The 22,933-nt window shown below is 37.6% G+C and overlaps 1 protein-coding gene across 1 annotated transcript in view; it reads left to right on the top strand.

The window, feature by feature from the left end:
- The window catches only part of frrs1a (ferric-chelate reductase 1a), a 70,543-nt gene that overhangs the window by 21,153 nt on the left and 26,457 nt on the right, over positions 1-22,933 (top strand). Inside the window, exon 2 of the mRNA XM_039734523.1 lies at positions 10,117-10,315. Within this exon, the coding sequence (XP_039590457.1) occupies positions 10,117-10,315 (199 nt within the window). The remainder of the gene's footprint in view (positions 1-10,116; positions 10,316-22,933) is intronic.

Genomic DNA, 22,933 nt, shown 5'->3' on the forward strand with positions numbered 1-22,933 from the left:
AAGGATTATTAGGAACACCATACTAATACGGCCTTTGACCCCCTTTCACCTTCAGAACTGCCTTAATTCTACGTGGCATTGATTCAACGAGGTGCTGAAAGCATTCTTTAGAAATGTTGGCCCAGAATTGACGAAGAATTGTTTTTTAATTTTTATTAAGAAGAAATAAAAACCTTTTTAAACTGAGGGAAAATATACCAATAACTATCTGTTAAGGATCTTTTTGTATACCATGTTGTCAGTTCAGCAGTCCAGTTGTTATATGACCAAGCTGTGCACTGAGATTACTTTTGAGAATGCAACGTATAGTTTTGTCCAGGAGGAAAGCAATGTTGCCTCAAATCAAAGGCCACCTTTTGTAGGGTCTGTCCCTGAGACTTATTAATTGTCATCGTGAAGCAGAGCCTTACTGGAAATTTGAGGCATTTGAATTGAAATGGGAGATCAGAGGGTATACTTGGTGATGCCAGGAATACATTCAGAGTTTGGCTCTGCTGTTTTTTTGTGTAGCTGCCTTCACACAGCTTCTCCGCAGCTTTATAAACGAACGCCATATAAGGCCATCGTTTCTCCTTGCTTCGCGGTTCTGTAGTGTTTTATTGTTTGTTTAATACGATTCTTATAGTTATTGTGTAGCTATTCGAGACTTGCTTTACTGTTCAGGTACCCATTTCCTTTATTTAATCCGCGGCTTGTAAGTTATTTTTTGTTCGTTTATTACGATTATAGATACAGTGGTGTGAAAAACTATTTGCCCCCTTCCTGATTTCTTATTCTTTTGCATGTTTGTCACACAAAATGTTTCTGATCATCAAACACATTTACCATTAGTCAAATATAACACAAGTAAACACAAAATGCAGTTTTTAAATGATGGTTTTTATTATTTAGGGAAAAAAAAAATCCAAACCTACATGGCCCTGTGTGAAAAAGTAATTGCCCCCTGAACCTAATAACTGGTTGGGCCACCCTTAGCAGCAATAACTGCAATCAAGCGTTTGCGATAACTTGCAATGAGTCTTTTACAGCGCTCTGGAGGAATTTTGGCCCACTCATCTTTGCAGAATTGTTGTAATTCAGCTTTATTTGAGGGTTTTCTAGCATGAACCGCCTTTTTAAGGTCATGCCATAGCATCTCAATTGGATTCAGGTCAGGACTTTGACTAGGCCACTCCAAAGTCTTCATTTTGTTTTTCTTCAGCCATTCAGAGGTGGATTTGCTGGTGTGTTTTGGGTCATTGTCCTGTTGCAGCACCAAGATCGCTTCAGCTTGAGTTGGCGAACAGATGGCGGACATTCTCCTTCAGGATTTTTGGTAGACAGTAGAATTCATGGTTCCATCTATCACAGCAAGCCTTCCAGGTCCTGAAGCAGCAAAACAACCCCAGACCATCACACTACCACCACCATATTTTACTGTTGGTATGATGTTCTTTTTCTGAAATGCTGTGTTCCTTTTACGCCAGATGTAACGGGACATTTGCCTTCCAAAAGTTCAACTTTTGTCTCATCAGTCCACAAGGTATTTTCCCAAAAGTCTTGGCAATCATTGAGATGTTTCTTAGCAAAATTGAGACGAGCCCTAATGTTCTTTTTGCTTAACAGTGGTTTGCGTCTTGGAAATCTGCCATGCAGGCCGTTTTGCCCAGTCTCTTTCTTATGGTGGAGTCGTGAACACTGACCTTAATTGAGGCAAGTGAGGCCTGCAGTTCTTTAGACGTTGTCCTGGGGTCTTTTGTGACCTCTCGGATGAGTCATCTCTCGCGCTCTTGGGGTAATTTTGGTGGCGGCCACTCCTGGGAAGGTTCACCACTGTTCCATGTTTTTGCCATTTGTGGATAATGGCTCTCACTGTGGTTCGCTGGAGTCCCAAAGCTTTAGAAATGGCTTTATAACCTTTACCAGACTGATAGATCTCAATTACTTCTGTTCTCATTTGTTCCTGAATTTCTTTGGATCTTGGCATGATGTCTAGCTTTTGAGGTGCTTTTAGTCTACTTCTCTGTGTCAGGCAGCTCCTATTTAAGTGATTTCTTGATTGAAACAGGTGTGGCAGTAATCAGGCCTGGGGGTGGCTACGGAAATTGAACTCAGGTGTGATACACCACAGTTAGGTTATTTTTAACAAGGGGCAATTACTTTTCACACAGGGCCATGTAGGTTTGGATTTTTTTTCTTCCTAAATAATAAAAACCATCATTTAAAAACTGCATTTTGTGTTTACTTGTGTTATATTTGACTAATGGTTAAATGTGTTTGATGATCAGAAATATTTTGTGTGACAAACATGCAAAAGAATAAGAAATCAGGAAGGGGGCAAATAGTTTTTCACACCACTGTATTTATTGATTCCCTTCTTTAGCTGACTGTCTGCTCATATAAGACGCTCCGCTGGTTTTTTGTGAAACAGCCTTTACACAGCTTCTCTGCTGTTTTATAAACGAACAACATATAAAGCCATCACCTTGTCAATTGTGTAATGCGTTTTTTAAACAGGTTTGATGCATGGAAGTGATCACTCTCACCACTGCGCTCAGTCAGTTCACGTGAGCTGCTCTCTTGTGTGATGTTGCGATGTCCACGGCTTTATTTAATGTTAGCTAAGACCCAGCACTTAAAAGTTTCTCGCTACAGCAATTTTAACTCCGTTACAAAGTGATCCAAAGTCTCGCTTATACCTTGTGTCTTCTCATTAAACTTTGTATCTCGCGCGAATAAAGTATTCGCTGTTTTTCTTCAGTGCTCTTTGGAACCTCTTCCTTCTTTTCTACGTACTGCGGTCACAGTCAGTTCACGTGATTACGTGGGAGGCGTGATGATGTCACACGCAGCTCCGCCCACCACGGCCCTCGAGCTAACATCCATTACAGTATATGGAGAAAAATAGGTTCCAGTTATGATCATTACGCGTAGAATTTCGAAATGAAACCTGCCCAACTTTTGTAAGTAAGATGTAAGGAATGAGCCTGCCAAATTTCAGCCTTCTACCTACACGGGAAGTTGGAGAATTAGTGATGAGTGAGTGAGTGAGTCAGTGAGGGATTTGCTTTTTATTAGTATAGACTAGCAGAATACCCGCACTTCGCAGCGGAGAAGTAGTGTGTTAAAGAAGTTATGAAAAAGAAAAGCAAACATTTTAAAAATAACGTAAGATGATTATATATATATGTATGTATGTGTATATATGTATGTATGTGTGTATATGTACGTATATATATATATATATATATATATATATATACATATATATATATACATATATATATACACACATACATACATATACACACATACATACACATATATATATATATATATATATATATATATATATATATATATATATATACACATACATATATATATATATATATATATATATATATATATATATATATACACATACATACATATACAGTATGTATATATACAGTGGTGTGAAAAACTATTTGCCCCCTTCTTGATTTCTTATTCTTTTGCATGTTTGTCACACAAAATGTTTCTGATCATCAAACACATTTAACCATTAGTCAAATATAACACAAGTAAACACAAAATGCAGTTTTAAATGATGGTTTTTATTATTTAGGGAGAAAAAAATCCAAACCTACATGGCCCTGTGTGAAAAAGTAATTGCCCCCTTGTTAAAAAATAACCTAACTGTGGTGTATCACAGCTGAGTTCAATTTCCGTAGCCACCCCAGGCCTGATTACTGCCACACCTGTTTCAATCAAGAAATCACTTAAATAGGAGCTGCCTGACACAGAGAAGTAGACCAAAAGCACCTCAAAAGCTAGACATCATGCCAAGATCCAAAGAAATTCAGGAAGAAATGAGAACAGAAGTAATTGAGATCTATCAGTCTGGTAAAGGTTATAAAGCCATTTCTAAAGCTTTGGGACACCAGCTTAACCACAGTGAGAGCCATTATCCACAAATGGCAAAAACATGGAACAGTGGTGAACCTTCCCAGGAGTGGCCGGCTGACCAAAATTACCCCAAGAGTGCAGAGATGACTCATCCAAGAGGTCACAAAAGACCCCAGGACAACGTCTAAAGAACTGCAGGCCTCACTTGCCTCAATTAAGGTCAGTGTTCACGACTCCACCATAAGAAAGAGACTGGGCAAAAACGGCCTGCATGGCAGATTTCCAAGATGCAAACCACTATTAAGCAAAAAGAACATTAGGGCTCGCTCCTCAATTTTGCTAAGAAACATCTCAATGATTGGCAAGACTTTTGGGAAAATACCTTGTGGACTGATGAGACAAAAGTTGAACTTTTTGGAAGGCAAATGTCCCGTTACATCTGGCATTTTGTTTTTCTTCAGCCATTCAGGGTGGATTTGCTGGTGTGTTTTGGGTCATTGTCCTGTTGCAGCACCCAAGATCGCTTCAGCTTGAGTTGACGAACAGATGGCGGACATTCTCCTTCAGGATTTTTGGTAGACAGTAGAATTCATGGTTCCATCTATCACAGCAAGCCTTCCAGGTCCTGAAGCAGCAAAACAACCCCAGATCATCACACTACCACCACCATATTTTACTGTTAGTATGATGTTCTTTTCGAAATGCTGTGTTCCTTTTACACCAGATGTAACGGACATTTGCCTTCTAAAAGTTCAACTTTTGTCTCATCAGTCCACAAGGTATTTTCCCAAAAGTCTTGGCAATCATTGAGATGTTTCTTAGCAAAATTGAGACGAGCCCTAATGTTCTTTTGCTTAACAGTGGTTTGCGTCTTGGAAATCTGCCATGCAGGCCGTTTTGCCAGTCTCTTTCTTATGGTGGAGTCGTGAACACTGACCTTAATTGAGGCAAGTGAGGCCTGCAGTTCTTTAGACATTGTCCTGGGGTCTTTGTGACCTCTCGGATGAGTCGTCTCTGCGCTCTTGGGGTAATTTTGGTCGGCCGCCACTCCTGGGAAGGTTCACCACTGTTCCATGTTTTTGCCATTTGTGGATAATGGCTCTCACTGTGGTTCGCTGGAGTCCCAAAGCTTTAGAAATGGCTTTATAACCTTTACCAGACTGATAGATCTCAATTACTTCTGTTCTCATTTGTTCCTGAATTTCTTTGGATCTTGGCATGATGTCTAGCTTTTGAGGTGCTTTTGGTCTACTTCTCTGTGTCAGGCAGCTCCTATTTAAGTGATTTCTTGATTGAAACAGGTGTGGCAGTAATCAGGCCTGGGGGTGGCTACGGAAATTGAACTCAGGTGTGATACACCACAGTTAGGTTATTTTTAACAAGGGGCAATTACTTTTCACACAGGGCCATGTAGGTTTGGATTTTTTTCTCCCTAAATAATAAAACCATCATTTAAAAACTGCATTTTGTGTTTACTTGTGTTATATTTGACTAATGGTTAAATGTGTTTGATGATCAGAAACATTTTGTGTGACAAACATGCAAAAGAATAAGAAATCAGGAAGGGGCAAATAGTTTTTCACACCACTGTATATATATATAATATATAGATCTACATATATATACATATCTACATATATACACACACATATATATATATATATATATATATATATATATATATATATATATATATATATATATACACTGCTCACAAAAATTAAAGGAACACTTTAAAGAAACACATTAGATACATCAGATCTCAATATGAAGTTGGATATCTATACAAATAACGACAGGCCAATGTCTTAGGAACAAAAGGATGCCAAGTCTTTTAATGGAAATAAAAGTTTTCTGCCTACAGAGGGCTCAATTGTGTAGACACCCTAAAATCAGAGTGAAATGAAGATGTGGCAGGCGAGTCCATTTTTCAAAAACTTAATTTCTGCTACTCAAAATGCTTTTCAGTATCTTGTGTGGCAAGACACGAGCTTGTATGCATGCTTGACAACGTCGGGGCATGCTCCTAATGAGACGATGGATGGTGTCTTGTGGCATTTCCTCCCAGATCTGTATGAGGGCATCCCTGAGCTGTTGTACAGTCTGAGGAGCAACCTGGCGCCTAATGGACCGAAACATAATGTCCCACAGATGTTCTATTGGGTTTAAGTCAGGGGATCGTGAAGGCCATTCAGTTGTTTCAATTCCTTCATCCTCCAGGTACTGCCTGCATACTCTTGCCACATGAGGCCGGGCATTGTCGTGCATTAGGAGGAAACCAGGACCTACTGCACCAGCGTAGGGTCTGACAATGGGTCCAAGGATTTCATCCTGATACCTAATGGCAGTCAAGATGCCGTTGTCTAGCCTGTAGAGGTCTGTGAGTCGCTCCATGGATATGCCTCCAAGATCATCACTGACACACCACCAAACCAGTCATGCTAAACGATGTTACAGGCAGCATAATATTCTCCACGGCTTCTCCTGACCCTTTCCGTCTTTCACATATACTCAGGGTGAACCTGCTCTCATCTGTGAAAAGCACAGGACGCCAGTGGTGGACCTGCCAATTCTGGTATTCTATGGCAAATGCCAATTGAGCTCCCGGTGCTGTGCAGTGAGCACAGGGCAGTAGACATTTGGGCCCTCAGGCAACCCTCATGAAGTCTGTTTCTGATTGTTTGGTCAGAGACATTCACACCAGTGGCCTGCTGGAGGTCATTTTGTAGGGCTCTGGCAGTGCTCATCCTGTTCCTCCTTGCCCAAAGGAGCAGATACTGGTCCTGCTGATGGGTTATGGACCTTCTATGGCCCTCTCCAGCTCTCCTAGAGTAACTGCTTATCTCCTAGAATCTCCTCCATGCCCTTGAGACTGTGCAGGGAGACACAGCAAACCTTCTGGCAATGACACGTATTGATGTGCCATCCTGGAGAAGTTGGACTACCTGTGCAACCTCTGTAGGGTCCAGGTATCACCTCGTGCTACCAGTAGTGACACTGACTGTAGCCAAATGTAAAACTAGTGAAGAAAAAGTCAGAAAAGATGAGGAGGGAAAAATGTCAGTGGCCTCCACCTGTTAAACCATTCCTGTTTTGGGGGTCATCTCATTGTTGCCCCTCTAGTGCATCTGTTTTAAATTCATTAACACCACAGCAGCTGAAACTGATTAACAACCCCTCTGCTACTTAACTGACCAGATTAATATCTAATATTAATATATACACACACACATATATATATATATATATATATATACACACACATATATATATACATATCTACATATATATATATATATATATATATATATATATATATATATATATATATACTGTATATAGCAAAATCCTGCACTTACGTAAGAATTGTTTTTTAATTTTTATTAAGAAGAAATAGAAAACCTTTTTAAACTGAGGGAAAATATACCAATAACTATCTGTTAAGGATCTTTTTGTATACCACGTTGTCAGTTCAGCAGTCCAGTTGTTATATGACCAAGCTGTGCACTGAGATTACTTTTGAGAATGCAACGTATAGTTTTGTCCAAGAGTAAAGCAATGTTGCCTCAAATCAATGGCAACCTTTTGTAGGGTGTGTCCCTGAGACTTATTAATTGTCATCGCGAAGCAGAGCCTTACTGGAAATTTGAGGCATTTGAATTGAAATGGGAGATCAGAGGGTATAACGGTGATGCCAGGAATACATTCAGAGTGTGGCGCTCTGCTGTTTTTTTGTGTAGCTGCCTTCACACAGCTTCTCCGCAGCTTTATAAACGAACGCCATATAAGGCCATCGTTTCTCCTTGCTTCGCGGTTCTGTAGTGTTTTATTGTTTGTTTAATACGATTCTTATAGTTATTGTGTAGCTATTCGAGACTTGCTTTACTGTTCAGGTACCCATTTCCTTTATTTAATCCAGCGGCTTATGCGTTATTTTTTGTTCGTTATTACGAATATAGATATTTATTGATTCCCTTCTTTAGCTGACTGCATGCTCATATAAGACACTCTGCTGGTTTTGTGAAACAGCCTTTACACAGCTTCTCCGCTGTGTTCGCGTGATTACGTGGGAGGCGTGATGATGTCACGAAACTCCGCCCACCACAGCCATCTCCAACTCAACTCCATTACATTATATGGAGAAAAATAGCTTCCAGTTATGACCCTTACGCGTAGAATTTAGAAATGAAACCTGCCCAACTTTTGTAAGTAAGCTGTAAGGAATAAGCCTGCCAAATTTCAGCCTTCTACCTACACGGGAAGTTGGAGAATTAGTGATGAGTGAGCGAGTGAGTGAGGGCTTTGCCTTTTATTAGTATAGATTACTGTTTGTTTGCCATCTGCGCATGAATACATTTGTTACGTTTATCCCACCGTTTATCTTGTTACTGAACCATCTCAGTTTTAAATCTGTTCTCTGTATCCTCCTGTGGCAGTAAGTGCTACTGTTGTGTTGCCAAATTCCTACACTTGTTCATCAAAAATAATTCCAGAGATGATGAAAATCTTGGAGTCTAAAAATTAAAAAAATCAAATCATCTTATTTGACTACCCAGCACAAACCTATGTAATACGGTAGAGTTTCCAGGAGCTGATGGACAACCAATTAACCCATTTGATCTGAACTGTTGCTTTGTATGACATTGCATAGGGCTTTGCATTATAACTCATTTGTGAACCACACATTCCTAACCCCCTTCCCCCAAAACCCCAAGTTTTTGCTCTTTAATATTGCTATTAACTTTGTTTTCATCTCTTTCTTGGCCAGCTGGCCTTATCTCAATTGTAATGTTAATGGACTTATATTTTCATGATTTGTTTATGTTGATTAAAATGGGTGCAAATGTTGTATGGTTTAATCATCTCTGTCACTGCATTATAGCTGTTCTTCTGAGCCTATGCTCAGTGAAGAGCGATAGACTAAAACAAATTGAATTGAATGATCTCTGATTATTGCATTGGTTGGAGTGAAAAACCTGTGGCCACTAGGGAGCTCACATGACCCAGTATAAGAAACCTTAAATCTTCTAATCATTTATCTGTTTTCAAACTTGCTTAATCCAATTTATGGCCTAAATTATATGACTTCAGAATATATATGGATGTGCCAGAGTTTATTATGCTGTGTCATGTGAAAAGTAGGTAGGTTTTTTAAAGAATGAGAACATGAACAAGATAAATGGACTGGAAAAGGGATGGATGGATGTTTTTCCAATTATTTTGTGCTGCTCCGCAACAAAATCGCAGTATTAACTAGTTGAGATTGCATATTGTGTTACAATAAAATCTGAAAAGTCCTAGAGGGCTGAACATTTTTACAGCCCTTGTTCATGAGATGCAGGGTATTTCAAAACAATACAATCAGCTGTCTGTCTTTTTCAATTTACACATTTTATAAAATGCTTGCAAATACTATCACCTGAAACTATTAAGAGTGATTTTTGTTACACAGTAACTTTGGTTAATGTTTCTGTATTTTTATTGACTCATCGGATGTCCCACAGGAACAAGCAATAAGATAACAAGAGCAATTTGATAAATGTTTATATGTCTTGCAGTCAGCTGGCTGAGTATTATCTCTCGGGGGAAAAATGCTGTCTCTGATCTTTTACAGAATTTTTGTTAGTTTTGCTAAATTTAAAACTGAATGTAACCAGGAGGGGGGTTGGGCAGTGGGGTGAGATGGGTGCTTGTAATTGGTGATGACCTGGTCTTTTCCCACAGTTACAAATGTCCCCAGCTGTACTTTAATAGGCTAGTCTGCCTTGCCAATGAGGCTTATACGTATGTATGCTCAAAATGTTCTGTCTAGCAATGTTACTGTATGTGAAAGTACTTTTGAAAGAATATTGTAAACATTACATTTTTATTCATTTGTACTTTTGTTTCTCACTCATTATGTGTGATATTTACATTTAGTTACATCCTTCCATCCAGCCAGCCATTTACTCTCTTACGCGATCCTGAGAAGCTAGAATTATGTCTTGAGAGCGTTTGGCACGATACAGGAATCATCCCTGGACAGACTGATAGTCCTTTATGAGGCTGACACGCTGTTGCTGGAGTTATTGTAATGCACACATTAGAATGCAAGATTAAAATTGAATTTCAGGAGAAAACGTTTTTGTTAAATGCTATAATATGACCGGGTCAAGAATTGTAGCCTGGCCCATTAATATTAATTAATTACAATATAATCTTGTTAATTAATTACAATCTAATGTTATTTTTAATGTGTTTTTTCAGATGGCTTTCAAGTCTGTATTCCTAATGGTGTTTGGATCTGCTCTGTTTCTGGAACCAATTAGTTCCTACAGTAATGGCCATGTCACCAAATCATGTAGAAGTATGAAGCCAGGACACAAGCATCACACCGTCCCACCAGCCATGCCATATTCTCTTACTGTGGATAAGAACATATTTAAAGAAGGAGATCAAATTAAAGGTATGTCTAATAACAGTTGTAGTGTCTTGATTAACTGTTATTTATTTCAGTCTGTCTTAAATTACATATTGAAGAAACTACTTTTGGAGACCATGTTTATATAACCACTGTGATATGTCCTGGTTCCAATTTTTATATAAATTTGACACAGATTAGATTTCAGTGTAAAATCAGTATCTGATTTATTTATTTATATCTGATTTATTTATTGATATCAGAAATGGACTGCTTTAGTATGTGGTACTGAATTCCATTTGACTTCTAATCTCCCATATCTAATCTGAGATTTTCACTTGAGGAAGTTGCTTGATTACTTTTTGTGCAATATAAAATATGTTAAAAGATTTTTGATAGGCAAAGTGAACAGTAAGTGGTGCAGTGAAGAAACAAAATTTTTAATGCACAGATGTTTTATATTGATTCTCACTCCAGTCATTGGGAGTCATCAAAGCTGCTGAAAATCAGAAGTGGAGTAAATCATGGCAGAAAATGTTTAAGCATATAACACTTTAACCCTTCTACACCAACTTTTCCGGTTTAGAAAATTAGCTCAACTTCTAAAGCATAGAAAAATGGAAGAGCGTCAGCAGGAAAAAAAATATGTTCAGGGATTCAGTTCGATTTGGGCTTTAATATCTCAGTGCAAATCTAGCCAGAATGAGGTAAAAGTAATGGAGTGACAGATAGTGAGCAGATATAAGGGATATAAAGGTAGGTAGAATACTGTGGTGTTGTATAGTGGATAAGGCATTGGACTTTTAACCTTGAGGTTGCTTATTCAACCCCACCTATCATTGATTTACTGTGTGATGCTGAAAAAGTCACTTAATCCTGCTTGTGTTCCAAATACAGAAATGTATGTAAGAAATTATACTATGTCCTTATCTTGTAAGTCATCTTTGATAGAGGCATCAGCTAAATTTGTAATAGTAGCTATAAATCAAACATTTTGTTGCAAATAGTCAACAGGGTCGCAAGAAACGTGTTCAGAACAAAAGATGCAAATTAGCTGCCAAAGATTTGAGAAGAATCAAGCGTGAAGCTACCAGGAACCCATTATCCTCCAGTACTTTCATATTCCAGAGCTGCAACCTACCTGGAGTGCCCAGAAGTACAAGGTGTTCAGTGCTCAAAGACATGGCCAAGGTAAGGAGGGCTGAAACCCAACCACCACTGAACAAGAAACATAAGTTGAAGCGTCAAAACTGGGCCAAGAAATATCTGAAGACAGATTTTTTCAAAGGTTTTATGGACCGATGAGATGAGAGTGACTCTTGATGGACCAGATGGATGGACCTGTGGATCAGTAATGGGCACAGAGCTCCACTCCAACGTGGAGGTGGGGTACTGGTATGAGCTGGTATTTTTAAAGATGAGCTAGTTGGACCTTTTGCATTGAAGATGAACTCAAAATCAACTCCCAAACCTACTGCCAGTTTTTGAAGACACTTTCTTCAAACAGTGATACAGGAAAAGACCATGATTTTTATGCAGGCCAATGCTCCATCACTTGCATCGAAGTTCTCACTGCGTGGCCAGCCAGTAAAGGACTTAAAGATGAAGGAATAATGACATGGCCCCCTTCCTCATCTGACCTAAACCCTATCGAGAACTTGTGGGCACTTCTTAAACGCTAGATTTACGGGGAGAAAAACAATACACCTCTCTGAAGAGTGTCTGGGAGGCTGTAGTCACTGCTCCACAAAAAGCTGATCGTCAACAGATCAAGAAACTGACAGACTCCATGAATGGAAAGGCTTATGACTGTTATTGGAAAGAAGGGTGGCTATATTGGTCATTGATTGATTGATTTATTTTTTTTAAAATGTCAGAGATGTTTATTTGTAAATTTTGAGGTGTTTGTTTATTATTCTCACTATAACAGATGAAAATAAACAAGTGAGATGGGAAAAGTTTCATTTTTCCTTTAGTTGCATAATAAATCTGCACACTTAGTTGCCTAATAATTGTCTTTGACATATGTATTCCCCTGATGATGTTCACACTCACATTTCCGTTGTGAAACATTCAGGTTTCAGGTTTATTAACATTTTGGATTGACTGATAGCACTGTGTTTGTTCCATATTAAAATTAATCCTCAAAATACAACTTGCCTAATAATTCTGCACTCCCTGTACATTTAGAGTAAAGAAGTTATATTGACAGTCCTGGGTTTGGCCCCAGCCTAAGGACAGGTTTATATTTTACACGACGCATACTCCTGCTATGCAAGCGTTTTACTGTTTATACTTGCACGCATACTTTATGCAAATCTGGAGGAATCCAGAAGGTGACAGTGTGAGATACAGTCATATGAAAAAGTTTGGGAACCCCTCACAGCCTGCATAATAATTGACTCTACTTTCAACAAAAAAAAGATAAAAGTGGTATGTCTTTCATTTCCTAGGAACATCTGAGTACTGGGGTGTTTTCCGAACAAAGATTTTTAGTGAAGCAGTATTTAGTTGTATGAAATTAAATCAAATGTGAAAAACTGGCTGTGCAAAAAGTTGGGTACCCTTGTAATTTTGCTGATTTGAATGCATCTAACTGCTCAATACTGATTACTTGCAACACCATATTGGTTGGATTAGCTAGTTAAGCCTTGAACTTCATAGACAGGTGTGTCCAATCATGAGAAAAGGTATTTAAGGTGGTCAGTTGCAAGTTGTGCTTCCCTTTGACTCTCCTCTGAAGAGTGATAGCATGGGATCCTCAAAGCAACTCTCAAAAGATCTGAAAACAAAGATTTTTCAGTATCATGGTTTATGGGAAGGCTACAAAAAGCTATCTGAGACGTTTAAACTGTCAGATTCAACTGTAAGGAATGTAATCAGGAAATGGAAGGCCACAGGCACAGTTGCTGTTAAACCCAGGTCTGGCAGGCCAAGAAAAATACAGGAGCGGCATCTGTGCAGTATTGTGAAAATGGTTACAGACAACCCACAGATCACCTCCAAAGACCTGCAAGAACATCTTGCTGCAGATGGTGTAGCTGTATATTGTTCTACAATTCACCTCAATTTGCACAAAGAACATCTGTATGGCAGGATGATGAGAAAGAAGCCCTTTCTGCACTCACGCCACAAACAGTCTTGTTGTATGCAAATGCTCATTTAGACAAGCCAGATTCATTTTGGAACAAAGTTGTTTGGACTGATGAGACAAAAATTGACTTATTTGGTCATAACAAAAAGCGCTTTGCATGGTGGAAGAAGAACACCACATTCTAAGAAAAACACCTGCTAACTACTCTCAAATTTGGTGGAGGTTCCATCATGCTGTGGGGCTGTGTGGCTAGTTCAGGGACTGGGGCCCTTGTTAAAGTCGAGGGTCGGATGAATTAAACCCAATATCAACAAATCCTTCAGGATAATGTTCAAGCATCAGTCACAAAGTTGAAGTTATGCAGGGGTTGGATATTCCAAAAAGACAATGACCCAAAACACATTTCGAAATCTACAAAGGCATTCATGCAGAAGGTGAATTCAATGTTCTGGAATGGCCATCACAGTTGCCCTGACTTGAATATCATCAAAAATCTATGGGATGATTTGAAGCAGGCTGTCTATGCTCGGCAGCCATCAAATTTAACTGAACTGGAGAGATTTTGTATGGAAGATTGGTCAAAAATACTTCCATACAGACACTCATCAAAGGCTATAGGAGGCATCTAGAGGCTGTTATATTTGCAAAAGGAGGCTCAACTAAGTATTGATGTAATATCTCTGTTGGGGTGCCCAAATTTATGCACCTGTCTAATTTTGTTATGATGCATATTGCATATTTTCTGTTAATCCAATAAACTTAATGTCACTGCTGAAATACTACTGTTTCCATAAGGCATGTCATATATTGAAAGGAAGTTGCTACTTTGAAAGCTCAGCCAATGCTAAACAAAAATCCAAAGAATTAAGTGGGTTTCCCAAACATTTTCATATGACTGTATTATCATGGTGAGAACAGGTTCGGCTTCTCTGTGTTGTGAATTGCCTGGAATACCCATTAAATTCCGATGACACCTTACCGCAATGTCTCTGAAAAGAATGTTTAATGATTAAATCCATCAATCCAGGGATGTGTCCATTCCAGAAAACACTGGGCACGAGGCAGAAACGATCACTGGACGGGGCCTCAGCTCATTGCAAGGAGATTACAAGCACTCGCATACACTGGAGTCATTTTCAGATCCCCAAGTCTGCATATCTTTTGGAAGGAAACTGGAGCACAATGTGGAAACCCAGCAGGAAAACATGCAAACTCCAGGCAGGGAATACCAGCCACGTGACTCACTGTGAGATAGCTGTGCTACCGCTGTGCCACTGTATCACCCCCATGTGTGTAATTATTAACAGTACAGTATTCATTATTTAAACCAAATTAACGATTTATCTGTAAAATGTAATATACATACTTTAATGCATTTCATCATGAAAGTGATATCAAGTATAAATCTAAGGATTCTAAATGTGCAGAGAGTTGGAATATCATACATTTAATGTGTTCTGTGTGGTGATCTATTGCTGTTTGCCGCTGCTGTTGGGTCAAAAGGAAGCCCCAGAAAGAAAAGATGGCCCAAAAGATGGTATGTAAGACTTTTAAAGTGTATCATGTCATTACGATCGGGAATATGTGACTCTTGAATATAAAAGCACCATGAATGCATCTGTATGTCAGCATTTTGCTTCACCACATCGAACCATTCATCAAACATCGAAGCAAGCACATTGATCCCGTAGAATCCGCATAGAGACTTTCTGTAACATGAAGAACACACTGCGCTCTCCAACTTTTTGCTGGTATTGCAACTCGCACGTGTCAAATGAATGCTGGGAACATATGGCAGCCATGATGCGTGCACGTCAGTGTTTTGAACGTGAAGTATAAACGAGCCCTAAGGCACTGCCTGATTTGCTTGGCAACCATGGACATTTTTAATGTTGCCCTCAAATGATGTTATTTTGATAGACAGTATATGAGTGAATATGGATAACTTATCGAGTTTGCCCAATTTTGGTGTGATGCACTTTCCGGAATTTATTCCTGGCTTGTGGCAGATGCTGTCTGGATAGGTTATGGTCCCTTGCTCTCCTGGGGGCAATAACCTATCCAGTTGGTATCTAGATTAATCACATTCAGTATTGGGTAAGTGAATATACACTGCTGGGCAAAGTTTTAGAACACCCCTATTTTCACAGTTTTTATTCAACTCTGCCAAATGTTAAAAAAAAAGTTTAAGTTAGCATAAACTGACAGTTATACAACCTAGAAGGCCTTTTTCATAGACAAGTAATGAGTCAACAACGTATAGCTTTTCCAGCTTCAATGGAAGTTATTTAAGCCTTGAACACTCACACAAACAACTTCTACAGGAATCACAAATTGTGTTGATTACTTACAAAATGTGTTATATATTTTGGATTATGTTTAATTTCTGGCCATCGCATCGCATCCCATTGTCTAGATAACGTGAGAAAATAGTATAGTTATAGCAGTAACATAGTTTGGGCATTAAGCATTTTGGTATACAGTATACATTAGAAATATCATAAAGAGACTCAAGTTAACAGAATGTTCCAGGGGATGCTTCAAGAAATTGGCTGATGTCATGTTGTTTCATGTAGAGGGTGTATCCCCTGGGTTTGTTAGGAAAATGCAAGTCAGCCAGTTCACCTCGTCTTCATCTAGCAGATAAGCCATGGTTTGTGGCCTTCTAAATAATTATTTTGATCTCTGATATTCTCACTTTTGTTACATTCTAAGGCTTCTTTTTTCACTCTTCTTTTTGGTTTTAGACAGTTTGGTTTTATTGACCTCCTGGTTTTGACCCTTTTTTTCTTTTTATGTTTCATTTTTCTCCTTTTAAAACATATCAGCTAGCAGATACTGCAATAACCTTCCATCAGTATAAAAGCAGTGTTGAAACAGACTGTTGTTTCACCCTCTATGTACCAGTTCAGGTTTTTCATGGAACCCGAACTGCTTAAAATTCAATAAAAACAGTAAAAACGGGAGAGTTGTAAAATGTTTGACAAATAGTGTATGAATGCTGACCCATGATACAGCTTTCGTATATATACTTTGTGTATTTGCCTTATAATAAATAGATATATAGATAAGATATGTATATAGATATATATATACATATATACACACACACAGAGAGAAGGAGGTGAATCCATGGTTCTGAAAAAATAAGCTTTATTGTTTTGAAGACAGGAACATTCCCAAAGCCTTTATTCAAACAGGAGCTGTCACTCAAACACACACAGCATGCAAGCAGTGACGATGACTTTGTCCTGCAGTTCCTCCCTTCTCAGATCAAAAGAACAGATAGCCTTCTAGCACATGAGAGGAGACAGAAAGAGAGCAAAAGGCCAGGTCAGTGTATGTTTTAAATGTTCTCCACATTAACCATCGGGCGATCAACATGTTACACGGTGAGCCTGTAAACCTGCATTTACACCAGCAACGGACAACCAATCCTCCATGTCCTGTCCAATCACAAAAGCCTACTACTCCCTAAACTGCCCACCAACACCCTAATCTAGCACCCTAAGCAATGCAAAGAACAGGGAAGTGTGAAACACATGATTACAGAAAAGCAAAAATGGGGAAGATAGGAAAATAAGGAAGAAATTAAATCATTCCAGTATGGTGCAATAAAGATTAAGAAAACCAATGATTTATTTTGACTTCCTAAAAATAGTCTCAGTGCAGCAGTGGACAGCTCAGCATCCTGTTCAGCATGATGAGTTGTGAATGCAAGGTAGTTCATAAGAATACTCAAATTAGTAGAATTTTTAAATTAAGTACTAAGCAGCAACTACAACAGTAAATGGTAAGTTGAAAGTTTAGGATCATGCTGTTAAACAAGACCTTGTGATTCAAATTTTATTTCGTCTAGTTTAAGTTAGCCAATGATCTAACGTGTTTCATCTAATTTTCAAACACATATGGAGTGGAGGTAACATTAACGAGCAAGCAATGATCAAATGTTTAACTAAGATTACAACCTAACTTTGTACATGTGCTGGGCCCTGACATATTCTATAGTTTTTCAAAGTTAAGGGCAATTTTACCATCTCTAGAGCATCAGAGAATAGTTTTTGAAAGGCAGATAGACAAAGAAGCTGATTTAGTGTCAGAAATTTTAAAGGGCAGTGTGAGATTTGCATAACATTTGCTTTTAATTTTGGTTATATAGATTATACTTTAGTAGTTGTTCTTCAGGTTTTGTTCCTGTCATTTCATAATCATTCAGTCATTTTTGCTATAAATTGATATCAGTATTTGCATTAGTTGACCATTTTTCTTCATTATATTTCTGTTAAGCAAAATGTACACGTGTGAGATTTTCATACATTAGAAATTAAGAAATATTTATACTTTTGCCATATATTTAAATAAATAACTCTTTTTTTATAATCCATTTTTTGTGTGGAGTTTGCGCTGTTACTTGTATACAAATATTGACAGTTAATGATGGGCAGAACAAATGGCAGGGTAAACAACAGTGAATGCTAAAGGATGCAACCATTTCAGTGTCATACCCACTTTTGAGCTTATTAGTAAATAATGGCTTAAATAACAAAAACAAATTATTAAAAAGAGTATAAAATATCACATTATTTCTCATTTAACACAAGTAATTTAATTATTTTTTCAGTAAACATTTAGCATAATTAGTTTGTGATTTCTGTGTTAGTAACAGCTTGTTCAATTAAGGTAGGAGTAATATTAAAAGAGGAAATTGATTAGCACATAAAGGTATGGCCACAGTGAACTTGAGTGAGAATCACTGTTTATACTACTTAACTTGGGTTCAGGGTGGTTACAGTGATGATTGGTATCTGGCTGATTGTGATTGGCCAGTTTGGACACAAGCACAGGGCTCATTTTTGATCCAAGTCAATCCCTGCATTTGTCTCTCTTTGTTCATGTTTGGCAGGGAAATGTGCTCCATTTTGCTTTTTCAAGGGCCTTAGCAGTTCCAAGTTACCTTTACAGCAAATCTCTTAAGATGTTGAAACCCGATTTGATATGATCTGTTTTCTAAATTTGACTGCTTGTGACACTGTACCTGCATTTAATGTGAGTAAACAAGAATTTGTCTATCAGACCTGCTGAATCCAGTTCATGGTTAGTAGTTGTGGACCCTATCATAATAAGAACTACTGATGAACTGGGTGTTGAACTATCACACCTGCACACATGCTCACGCCTCCATTCACTCTTCAGGGGCCAAAACAACCCAAAGAAAACATTTGAGATGTGTACAGAATCAATAAATATGACAGAATCAATAAATATGACCAATATGTCCATTATTATTGTCCTGTATGTTGCTAAAATAAAATAAATAATTCCTTCATTTTTTAGAACCCCCTTAATCCATTTTTAAGTTATAAAGGAAGCTATCTCAGCAGCGCTTACTCCTGAATTGGAAACCTTGATTACCATTAATATTGTATAAAAAATATTTTTTTAAAGATGAATTTGCAATGAATAAGCAAATGTATGAATGATAATAAGTGATAACCTCCTGCATGATAATTTGTCATTTACCATTATACATAGTTCTTAGAATTAACCTACTTTAAGAAACCATTTTAAATGGAATAAAATTAGTCAGAAAAGAGAGTAAAAGTGAGAGCACAGAGGCATTTTGCATCCAATAGAGACAAGCAAATTCATGAATTCCAGAGTCTGCTTCAGGCTTGTGGTAATCAAAAGAATTTACCAGTAATGTCAACATAAGCAGGAAACATTCCTGCAAGGGGTACCAGTCTGCCAATGAGCACACTCATAATTTTCTAACCACCTGTGTAGACCATTGCCATTCCAGTTTTTAACAAGGAATTTAAGGCAAACTGAGGCACCACCATGCCATCCAACAAATAAACAAGAAGTTAATTAAATCAGGAGTTCTTTAAATAGGGGGCCCAGTGTGTAATCAACAGATTTCAAGACTGAGTTTGAGCATCTTATTTATGGAATCGTAACCATCAGAGGATTTGAGTTTCTTGGCACCTTACTTAGTCCATATCATATTGAGAGATCAAGAATAACATTTAGTACTCTTAAGTGCTGCTCAGCATATGATAACATAATAGATGCTGATGCTTTAATATTTTCCCAACATCTTTTGATTCTTTTTCATTGTAATACCTCATTACCTTTTTTTCCATTGCCCACCAAGTTGAATGATCCTGTTTTCATCACATATGCTGTTCCATTTTATTTGTGTTCTGAATTCTTAGCCAGGGTCAGTATTGACTTTGTCTGTTATCTGTTAGCTTTCAGACTCTTGTCACAGGTGTATCCACATTGATCTGTTATTTGCTAAAAAACATGAGGCTGTTGCCTGTAAATGAAGAAGAACATCTTGACTACTTCTTGCACATTTTATTCCAGATTTCTTGTTATTATTTTTGGTGCAAACATATTTCCACTATACTGTATATGTTGATTTTCGTATAATCTGCTTAACATTGGGCTCCACATTTGTTCAGTGCTTAGCTCAGTGTGTCCATGATGATTTTGTCTGGGTGCTCCCAAGGACACACAAATTAGCTTGATTGGTAGAAATAAAATAGCCCTTAAAGAGTGTTTGGGGATGTTGAGTTAGGTGGGGAGTAAGAGTGTTGAGTGTGACCGTTAGACTAAAGACCCAGACAGTGTAAAACTTTTTTGACCCAGCATTTTCTGTGAAAGGCTCAAATGATTTAAGAACTTGAGCAAACAGCACTGACATCAAAAAAGTTCATCAAGAATTATCAGGTACAGGGTGCAAGTCCATCACAGAATGTATTTACGTACCCACGTACACATGTCAACAACCATCACTGAATTCAAAGCAGTGTGGTTAGAATAAATAGCAAAACTCATGCACACATCCATTTTGTTGACTTTCTCTTGTTAGGTTTCAAGTTTTAAAGTCTCCAGCTAAGTTCAATTGCACATATTTATAATATGCAATACACTGGCGAAAATGCACATGGAAACAGGGATAATGTAAGAATATCAGACAATCAGTGTGTGATACCTACCCAACTCTGTGTGATAACCCAATTTAAGTAAGGTTCAATGATTTCTATTTTCCTTAGTTATGAATATTTTTATTACAACACTTACTAAGGTAGGTTTCATTTTTTAATTCTTCACTGGATCTGATAAGACTTAATCTGTGCTTTTATCTTCAAAGAGAAGAGTGTATGTTTTCTTATTAAATATCTAGAATTGTCTCAACAATTTGTGATTTATGTTGTGCCAGTCACTCCGTTATGCTTGTGATGGCTTTTCTTCTGTGCCAGATGGAGAGGTTTATTGTTCAGCTATTGTAAGTCATATAAACAAAGTGTTACAATGTATTCATTATCCTTTACTTTCTGACCGTTCATTTGTACAATGTGAAATGTTCAATGACCTTTGGCTGGTAGAAGCCAATTTATGAATGTTTTCACAGTATTGCTACCTGAAAAGATAAAGTGGTCTTGAGATAATGGCTCAGTGGAGGTTTTAATAGGAGCACTGACCTTTTGATGTTCACAGATAATTTGTATGTTAGCTGGTATTATCAGAAGCATATTATAAAGGGATCAGCAAGATAGCATAGTGGCCGAAACTGCCAAGTCATTGATAGTAGTCTTGGCCTCAAACCCCAGTCTGGTCAATGTCTGTGTGCGGAGTGCACGTTCCTCTACATGCTTGAGTTTTTTTTTTCTCTGGTGTCTTGTTTTTCCATACCTCATTTTTAAGAAGGCTTATTTTAATTTGTTATTGGAAATTGTTGATTAACTTGAGTTAAAGAGATTGTGGTGGATTGATGATCCATTCACAGTTTGTTCTTGTCTTGCTCCTGCTGCTACTGGAATAGATGTTCATCTTTGATCCTGGACTGGATTGAACAAGTTGGATGACAAATGGCTTGTATTATAAGAGATAAAGGAAGTTAATAGAATCCAACTATTAAAGGCTAAACAGAGGAATACATAGTTGCAAGTTACAAATTAAAAAATGTTATAAAATATAGCAAACTGACTCAAGAAATAGTCCAGCTGCCACACAATGCTGTCTAGTTGGAGGGTCTTCGGTGAAAGGAGACGAGTCAGGGACACTTGCTGAAGATGGAGAAGCTGGGGCTTGCATCATCCATCAACCAGAGAAAGCGGTAGAAATAATAAGATTAGATGAGAAAGTGCTTCCCACAGTACTGCATGATTGACATCGTAGCTGGAACTTTCCTATTGGAATATTGTAATTACTGATTTTCTATTACGAGAATATCCTTTTGTGGGCCTTCAGTGGAAGCTGAAACTTAGTATGTAATAGTTCTAGGACTTTATGTGGATGCTACTGTGTGTCCTTTTTTTATATTTTATATATATATATATATATATATATATATACTTTGTAGTTTTCTGATATATCTCAAAGTTGTGTGAATTTAGTTAATTGGTAAATCTAAACTGACCTAGCATGTGGGTGTATGGGTAGGTGGGAATTTTTCCATTTTTGCCTTTCAGGTTTGGTTCTCTTCTCATGCTCAGACCAGATCACATATTTTATGGCTTCTCATGACCATGAGTTTTTTTTTCTTGCTTATAGTTTAAAAGGAATTCTCCATTCAAAAATTATACATTTTTTATATCTTACTCACCCAATGTACTTTGTAAGTGATGACAGAGAAAAAAGTTAATCTCATGTTTTCATTCAAAACGGAGATAATAAAGTTATCTGGAGATAACAAAGTGCTCCTGGCTCGTAGTTTTAGGTTTTATGCTTTTATATCCTTGCCCTGATCTATGCTTCAGCACAACTTGATCACGGAGGACTATGGAGTTCTTGGACTTAAGGGCTTGGTTTTTGCCCTGACAGGCAGTGTGATTTGTGGAACATTCTATACACAGGTGTATGCCTTTATAAATGATGTCCAAGCAATTGAATATGTCACAGGTGTATATTGGAAAAAATTATATCTAGATATAATCTTATTATTAATTATCCCTATATTATCTGGGACTTTCATAATAATGATGATTAGATGATATTATGATCCGGTGTGGCAACCCCTAACAAGAGCAGCCGAAAGAAGAAGATAATGATATTTTGCATCTTTTAAAAACATGTTTGTAAAAGTCTTATTGATCTAACTTGATTTTCTTAATAGGAAATTAATTGTATCTTATTAATGAGATTAATCACAAACAGCAGTTTAGGAAAACAGGCCTTATTTATTTTAGGCCTGGGAAAGTTGACGAAAGTTATGTGCTTTCTCAATTTTTTGATTTTTAATAAATTTGCAAAAACCTCAAGTAAACTTTTTTCATGTTGTCATTATGGGGTGTTGTGTGTAGGATTCTGAGGAAAAAAATGAATTTATCCATTTTGGAATAAGGCTCTAACATAATAAAATGTAGAAAAAGTGATGCGCTGTGAATACTTTCCGGATGCACTGTATAACGGCACAATTCTACAAAATAGAAGTGTAATGATTATCTCTAACCATTATTCCAGTTTGTAGTATCTACTAATTTATGCAAAGAACGCCACATAACCATCCAAGTAATGCACTGTGTTTAGTTTTTAAGCGAAATAGCAATTACAGTGGTCTT

The sequence above is a fragment of the Polypterus senegalus genome, chromosome 14 (assembly GCF_016835505.1).
Source record: "Polypterus senegalus isolate Bchr_013 chromosome 14, ASM1683550v1, whole genome shotgun sequence".
Taxonomy (NCBI): Eukaryota; Metazoa; Chordata; class Cladistia; order Polypteriformes; family Polypteridae; genus Polypterus; species Polypterus senegalus.